Source organism: Pungitius pungitius, chromosome 4 (assembly GCF_949316345.1).
Source record: "Pungitius pungitius chromosome 4, fPunPun2.1, whole genome shotgun sequence".
Lineage (NCBI taxonomy): Eukaryota > Metazoa > Chordata > Actinopteri > Perciformes > Gasterosteidae > Pungitius > Pungitius pungitius.
This window is the reverse complement of record NC_084903.1, coordinates 3990604-3998518: the sequence shown is the minus strand read 5'-3', so window position 1 is coordinate 3998518 and position 7915 is coordinate 3990604. Positions and strand designations below refer to the sequence as shown.

The window sequence follows — 7915 nt, the reverse complement described above, 5'->3', positions numbered from 1 at the left end:
GATTTGACAGGGAGAAGAGTGTAGTCAACAGATACAGACCTGAGAACACAAGTACTTTACAAGCCCTCAGAAGCAGCAGGAAGTGGATGCCTGAGTCATTCTTGGTGGAGATGAAACCACCAATGGAGTCTGCATGAATGCGTTCAAGGAAAGCACCACAACGTTCAAGGGCCACACTTGTTCTGTTTCTTAGGTTTAGTTCCATATCGTGCTGGTCGACGGAGGGCGGAACCTATTCTCACAAGTAGGGCAGCCCGCATGGCATGGCGTTCCCACCAGAATGGCAACCTAAAGGGGCACGTCAGGATTTGACTGCACTGTAGAAATCCATACGCAGATAGTTCAGAAAGTGTCTCACGCCTGAGCTCCGTAGTCAATAATGTGGCATTGTTAAACTGGAGCTGCATTCCAGTACACAAGGGAAGTGATCCAACAATGGCTGCTTGGAATGTATAGTACCATGAAGAAGATAAAACCATTCATAACCCATGGTTCACTTAGTTACTTTTTATCCATTGTTTAATGGCATCTCATGGTTCTTTTCATTAACCGGAGAATTTACTTAGTTTTTCTGTTTTGCAATGTTTCCCTATGACTTATATCATTTTACCCGAGCCTTTGGAACAGGATTTAGACCATCATCAGCTAAAGTTCAAACAGGTTGCAATGTTCTCCCTTTCATCTGCAAGAGAAGTGCTTCCCTCACATGTGTTTGAAAGGCCGCTATTCACTGCTTCCACAACGGACTCAGCGAACTGATGAATATCTCTTAAATACCTTGAGACAGTCACAACTAATCGACTGCATTGGTTGAGGTATTAAAGCATGAGTCAGCGTCATTATCATGCTAATTACTAGCAAGTCAAGAAAGAAAGACTGTCACCGGACTCCGCCACAACAGCGCTGCTCAACAAATGTTTTCCCGCTACTAATCCCGCCCTGGATGCTTTATTCGCTGCAGCGGGGGTCCGTCCACACACACACACACACACACACACAGAGACATCTGCAGGTCACCATCATCATAGTGGGAATAATACCAGGGATGGTTATCATAAAGGGAAGCTTTGAGCTTGGGAAGATGATTTGGCCGGCCCCTGAACAATGAACTGTGGGAATCCGCTTGTCCTGCATTGATCTTCCTCCCATGGCATCCCCCTGCAAGGCTGTCAGAGCGATGGGCGGATAAAAAGCTCCACAACATTTTTCTTTCCTCCGCTCCCTCCCGGTGTCTTTCTTTTCTGTCTGACGGGTGGGGGGGGGGGGGGGGGGGGGGGGGGGCTCCCACTGATCAGCAGGGATGAGCTGAAAGTTGAACTACCTGTTGACAGCAGCTCTTAAACAGCCCTCAATGACATATTGTGCGAGAGAAAGCACGGGGGGGGGGTTGTTAGGGGCTCCTGTTCATTCGTATTTGTCCCGTATTTTTTTTTGTCATAGGTTTGAAAATGTTGGCTGGCCCAACGCGTTTGAAAAAAGAAATGAAAGTAAATGCGTGTTTAACAGCGCACAAAACAACGGGTTTGACGTCCGGGGGGGCCGGGTCTGCTGCTCTCTTCCTTACCCCCCCCCTTTAAAGACACAACAATCCCCCCTCCAAAGCCTCACAGACAGCGCAGAGTTGCACTTTTTGATCAAGAGGCTCCCGGGACGGGATCGAGTCCCATGTGCACTTCACAGTGTTCGTGCCTCATTACGGAAAGTTTTAAAGCAGTGAAGTCGAGAGAGAGGCCTCTTGTTCATTGAATTGATGAGACGCATCGCAAAGACCACCTGCAACAGAACTCACATCTGATCGGTTCTACCCACATTGGCGCCTTAACTTAAACCAAACACCAGCGCAGCACCGACCCCCCCCCCCCCCCCCCCCCCGTCACATTAATGATTTGGTAGAAATATGATGGAATTCAGCGCATTGTGAATAATGATTGATTTGTTTAATGCAATGAATTACTTCATTAGGACTTAATGAGGTATTGCATTGTGATTAGTCGATGTGATTTGTGTCGATACGTGTCAAAATAACAGAGTAAAGTCCAACTAATGGCTTTTCGATCCCTCAGTTTCACTCGTTCTCGTCTTAAATGTCACAACAAAGTTCTATCGTCAAACTCTGGGCCCCAAAAGTAAATTCAAAAAGTGTATTTGTTTGATGTTGTTTGCTTAAATAACAATTCATAATAGGTAGCTATTCCCAATATTGACACCGTCTTTCATATACTTTATGTGCTTACAATTAGGAGGAAACACATACAAATCCCTTATGCATTTATGATGCATGCTACCCATGATAAGACGAAATGAACTGAGCACATTCAAATGCTGACTGAAATACACTTCCATTGTGTCACAGATACCACTTATAATTAAGCTGAGGCTCGTAGAGAAAAAAAGCAGAAGAAAAAAGAGCGGAGGAGAAAAATGCATTTAGAGAAAGCGAGTGAAATCAGTCTGCGTGCGCGTCCACACAGTGGATGCTGTGTGCTCACGGGTGCACGTGGCGCTTCGCTGAATATTAAACCGCAAACTATAAAGACAACAACTGAACTGTCGTGAGAAAAATGCTAAAGGAAGTCTCTGTGGTTTCAGAAGGTATCAGAGGGAGCCAGTCGTTTTTAATGAGGCAGCATTGCTGAGCATGTCAGGAAACGATAAGGTTACACAGGTTAGAGTAACGGCCGACACACACACTGCACTGCCGTACAGCGACACGGTGGATATGCTGTTTACACCTGGGTCGACACAGCCATGGAAGACACAGTGAGACATAATAGGGACAAAGTGGCACCGGGTCTTCCCTTAATGCAACGGGTAAGAATCACCGACATCTTCTAAAAGCAGAGCGCAACAACACTGCGTACAGCTGTTTTCATGTGCACTTAGCACTCGAGGTGAGCTGTTGTTGTGATATATGTGAGCAGGCTTCTGATAACACCGGGTGAGTCACACTAGTGTCTTTTAGAGGGCATGCGCATATTGAATTGTTGTCTGTAGTCAAAGGGTTGTGTGTGAGTGCTTGTTTTTGCTTGTGTGTGTATGTACTTGTACATCACCCTCAAATTCCTTTCGTGTGTGTGTGTGTGTGTGTGTGTGTGTTGATATGAGCAGAGGGAGGATGTCACATAAGAAATGTCCTTTTTAATCAGGGGGAAAAAATATAAAATGACTAGGGAGCGGGGCGAGCATATTAATGCGTCTCATTTGCATACACTCGTCAGCCAGGATACGTTTATAAAAAAACACAAACTGGATTCGTCAGTTCGCTTCACATTATTCCATTGTCTATCTGCCTTTGTTATATGTTAAAGATAAAGGCAGAAATCAAATTGAAGAAAAGGGCAAGCTGCTATCTCCCCAAATGAGCAACAGCTCATCAGCCTAGTTTAAATCACAGATTTCTATTCCAAAAGGCAGCCGCCTCCGTAAAAAGGGCCCATTCAAATAAGGTCTCCTCCGATATATGCACGCCCCGTGATGGAAGCTGGGGTGTCACATAAATACAATTTAAAACCCAAGCCATTCCAATGCGCTCCGACAAAGTTTTATCTCTCTTAGCAATTCTCTGGCGATATTATTCTCACCATGATGTACACGTGTGCATCATGTATGTGTGTACCCTTCAGTCAGGTACAAGGCTGTCATTGTTACACTTCTACGTTGCTTCATTTCTTAGATGAGGGCAGCATTATTCAAGTCACATGTCACGGCCATAACATCAGTCGTAAATTTAAGTGGGCTTTGACAGGGGCGTATCTTGCTGTTCCCCCATAAGCCTGCAGAACATAGCATATCCATTATATTCCTGATGAATTCATTAAAATCGCTTAAGATACTTGCGGGGGAGACAAGGAGAATTCAAAGGGCAGCCCACAAGTGTCACATTCCTTTAAGCACAAGTGGAAGCTGCTCACAGTGTCTAATTCATGTCTGCGAGATAAGAATCCACCATCGACAGTGTGTTGGCTAAAAGAACAGGCACCCGTTATGTCTACTAACCTCCTACTGAGGGCCGTCGGTGACGGAAGAGGGGAAGAATTCAAATGAACGAGAGAACAAATGAGCCAAGCACAATGTGGAGTCCTCCCTGCTTTAGACCTGTAGGTGGAGAGAGAGAGAGAGAGAGGACCTCAGTTGCCCTTTGTGCCTGTAAAGTGTGAACCGAACATGTGTGCACATATTTTTAATGCGGCTGTGCCTCGTAGCTGCCAGATTGTGTCCTTAAGCTGCATAAAATGATCACAGGTTTCTCTTAAGTGAACTCACCTAATGCCGCTGTTTTACACTGCCTTCCCATGAAAGGATTTTTTGGGATGATTATAATCATGTGTTATAGCGCCACGGCTTCCACCGCATACTAATCATCTTAATGAGATATTATACAATATTTTGTTGACCAAAGCAGAAGCGTGGTTATTGTTTCTGAGGGTTTGACCCCTGCCAGCAGCCAGAGGAAGTGTGCAGATAGATGTGTATACCTTCTCCATCTGGAGAGCAGATGGATCTGCATTGAAAACAATGTTATTCTTTTTTCACTTGTTCACTGATGTTGCAGATATGAAATTGAAACACTTTCACTGGCATTACAACAGAAAGTGTTGGTATGATTTGGCATAAAGTAAACGATGACTGCTTTTCCTGTCAACCGTGTGTCAACCAATGCAACTTTGGCAACCCTTTTCAACACAGTCAACTGTTGTTCTCCATCCTGGAAAGTGTAAAAAAAAAAGATCTAGGTAGAGACAGAAACACAGGCAGAGTTGAGAAAAAGCAGCAAAGTGATTTATATCAAATGTACTGCACATCTTTAATTGTATTTTGCGCCAAGACAAGTGTCGTGGCAAAAAGATAAGACTGTTGTGTTTACTGGAGTAACCCCTTGGCTTTAAGTGCTATTGTTAATATCATAATTGTAGTATTGTGGTGGCTCCCCGACAATGCCGTTGCTCCGTTTCATTAAGGCGTGTAATTGGAGGAATTCTGATAGGATGGGCACAAGTAGCTTAATTATACACTGCTCACTGTGTTTAGAGAGTAATTATTCCATCCAAAATGGTGTTGTATTTTGAAAAAAGTTATATGGAGTCACATCATTTCTCCGGGCCCCCGGAGTTAACAATTCTCGCACTGCTCTATGCACCAACAGCAATATTTATTTTATTTCCCTTCACTGAGTGGAACAGCACAGGTGTTGTTTTTGAAAGGGAAGAATAACATTAGTCCTTCAGATCTGGATGGAAAATATTATATTTGGGGAAGCAAATATCTGAGAAAACCATGCCAAATTATCTCTTAAATGCCTTTCTTTTATTTTACTTTTTTGAAACTGTTTTCAAATATTTGCAAATATAAATATTGTAAAATCTCTTTCATTTTTTCTGTCTGGTTTTACAGGATGGAGGACTCTAGTTTGTGTCTTGGTGTATCGTCGTCAGTGCCTGACGCTGATGCCCATCTGAGCAGTGCAGTATTAAATGGCCGCTACCCCATCAGTCAAAAGCTTCACCAGCTCACTGCCCAGCTAGGACACGCCTTTCCTGACCTCCACCGCCCACAGCAGATCCCCGAAGAGAAAGCAGCCACACCTTTGGACGAAAAGACCCACCACGCGGCCCTGGCCAGTCAACCCATCAGCAGTCAGATGGCCCTGCTCGCCAATCAGCTCAACCGGGACATTGACGCTGGGGCACTAAGTGGCTTGAACGGGCGTGTTGACCTGCAGCAGTTTCTCAACGGCCAGAACCTCGGCATTATGTCCCAGATGAACGATATAGAAGATGACGCCCGCAAGAATAGGAAGTATCCTTGTCCACTGTGTGGCAAGCGCTTCCGTTTCAACAGCATCCTGTCACTGCATATGCGCACGCACACAGGAGAGAAACCCTTCAAGTGCCCCTACTGTGACCACCGAGCGGCTCAAAAGGGCAACTTGAAGATCCACCTCCGCACCCACAAGCTGGGGAATCTCGGTAAAGGCCGTGGCCGTGTCAGAGAGGAGAACAGGCTGCTGCATGAGCTGGAGGAGAGAGCCATCCTTAGGGACAAGCAGATGAGAGGGAGCGGCAGTCTCCTACAGGCACCTCCAACACCCCATTTGGGCCTCAATAGCAGCTTAAACACCCATCAGCAGCAACTAGGCTCAGCCTGTGGCCTCCTACTACCCCCATCTGGTCTCGCCACTCCAGACCCAATTCCTCAACCATCTTCTTCACCTAAGCCGGCTGGCACCCAGGATGAACAGTCCCTGAACCCAACTACAGGCTTCCGCTGTACCTTCTGTAAAGGGAAGTTCAAGAAGCGCGAAGAGCTGGACCGCCACATCCGCATACTTCACAAGCCCTACAAATGTACACTGTGTGAGTTTGCTGCCTCCCATGAAGAGGATCTGATAAGTCATGTGGAGAAGGCCCACATCACAGCCGAGAACACACAAGGCCAGGGTGCTGGTGGCGCCGGTGGGACACAGGTGGCCACTGAATTCCGCTGTGAAGTGTGTGGCCAAGTGTTCAGCCAAGCTTGGTTCCTTAAGGGCCACATGCGCAAGCACAAGGACTCTTTCGAACACTGCTGCCAAATTTGTGGCCGACGCTTCAAGGAGCCCTGGTTCCTCAAGAACCATATGAAGGTGCATCTCAACAAGCTGGCCATCAAGAACAAGCCACATCAACCAAGTGAGCAGGACATGGCTGCCGTTAACAGCATGAGCAATCTAGCCCAGGAAGCTCATGCCAACCTTTACTCACGCTACATCTCCTGTCTTCAGGGAGGATTCCTCTCACCAGACAAACAGGGCCTGAGTGACCAGCATCAAATGTTGGCGAAAGCAGGGGTAGCCATGAAGGAAAAGGAAATGCTAGGGAAGCTGCTTGGGCCAATGGCAGGAGGCATGGGCCATGGGCTAGCAGAAAATGAGAAGCGCTCACTCCTGGGTTGTCTCAACCTTGTGCCCCCACTGAAGTCAAGCTGCATGGAGCGCCTGCAAGCCGCTGCAAAAGTTGCAGAGATGGACTCCCTCAATAGCTATCAAGCCTGGCAGATAATGGCCCGTGGTATGGCTATGGACAGGGCTTTCATGCCAAAGGAGCAGCACCAGCACCATTTGCCCCCAGGGCAGGAAGATGAGATCGGTGGTGCTGGAGCCTTGGCTTCCTTCACCAAGGACAAACAAGACTACTTGGTTGCTTCCAATGATAGCTCCAAGCAGAAGCAGCTCTCGGAGGCCCTGCAAGGATCCAAGGCCGCTGGCGGAGCCATGATGTCCATGAAGGAGGATGCAAGAGGCTTTGACAGTCACCGTGATGTAATGTCTGTCCACGGTAGTTCCGAGGCTCCGGGAACCCTGGGTGGCTTGGGAAGCCCAAACGTTGACTTCAACCTCTCTGTCCTGAAGGAAAAGCCCTCAGAATGCCCAGACTGTGGCCGGGTCTTCAGGACCTACCATCAAATGGTCGTCCACTCCCGCATTCATGGCAAAGACAGGCGAGGCATTGAAGAAGCCCTCCAGCAACAAGCTCTTGACGAACGGCGTGGATCAGCCAGCGACCCCGAGTCCCAGTCCATCAGCCGCTCCACCACTCCTGGTTCATCCAATGTGACGGAGGAAAGTGGAGCTGGAGGAGGACACTCCCAGACCGGAAGCGTCCAGGATGACAGCCCACATCCCTCCTCACCATCTTCAGGTAAGAAAAAACAACAATTACATTGTTTATCATTTACATACACTTGGGAATTATGTAATGTTCTTAAATTCCTTGAGTTCTAGAACTCTCACTGTTCTAGAATTCTACCTACACGACTACCAAAGAGAATCCCTTTCAAGAGTGTATAGCCACGTGTATATTGCTTAGTGTCAGCTCTCTTCAAAAAGAAAATGCCAAAATAACCCAAATACCTCCTGAAGAAGAGAGCCACACCTTCC

General features: G+C 46.9%; 1 protein-coding gene across 1 annotated transcript in view; it reads left to right on the top strand.

The window, feature by feature from the left end:
• The window catches only part of znf536 (zinc finger protein 536), a 168302-nt gene that overhangs the window by 85764 nt on the left and 74623 nt on the right, over positions 1–7915 (top strand). The window contains exon 5 of the mRNA XM_037453627.2: positions 5392–7676. Within this exon, the coding sequence (XP_037309524.2) occupies positions 5393–7676 (2284 nt within the window). The 5' untranslated portion in view covers position 5392. The remainder of the gene's footprint in view (positions 1–5391; positions 7677–7915) is intronic.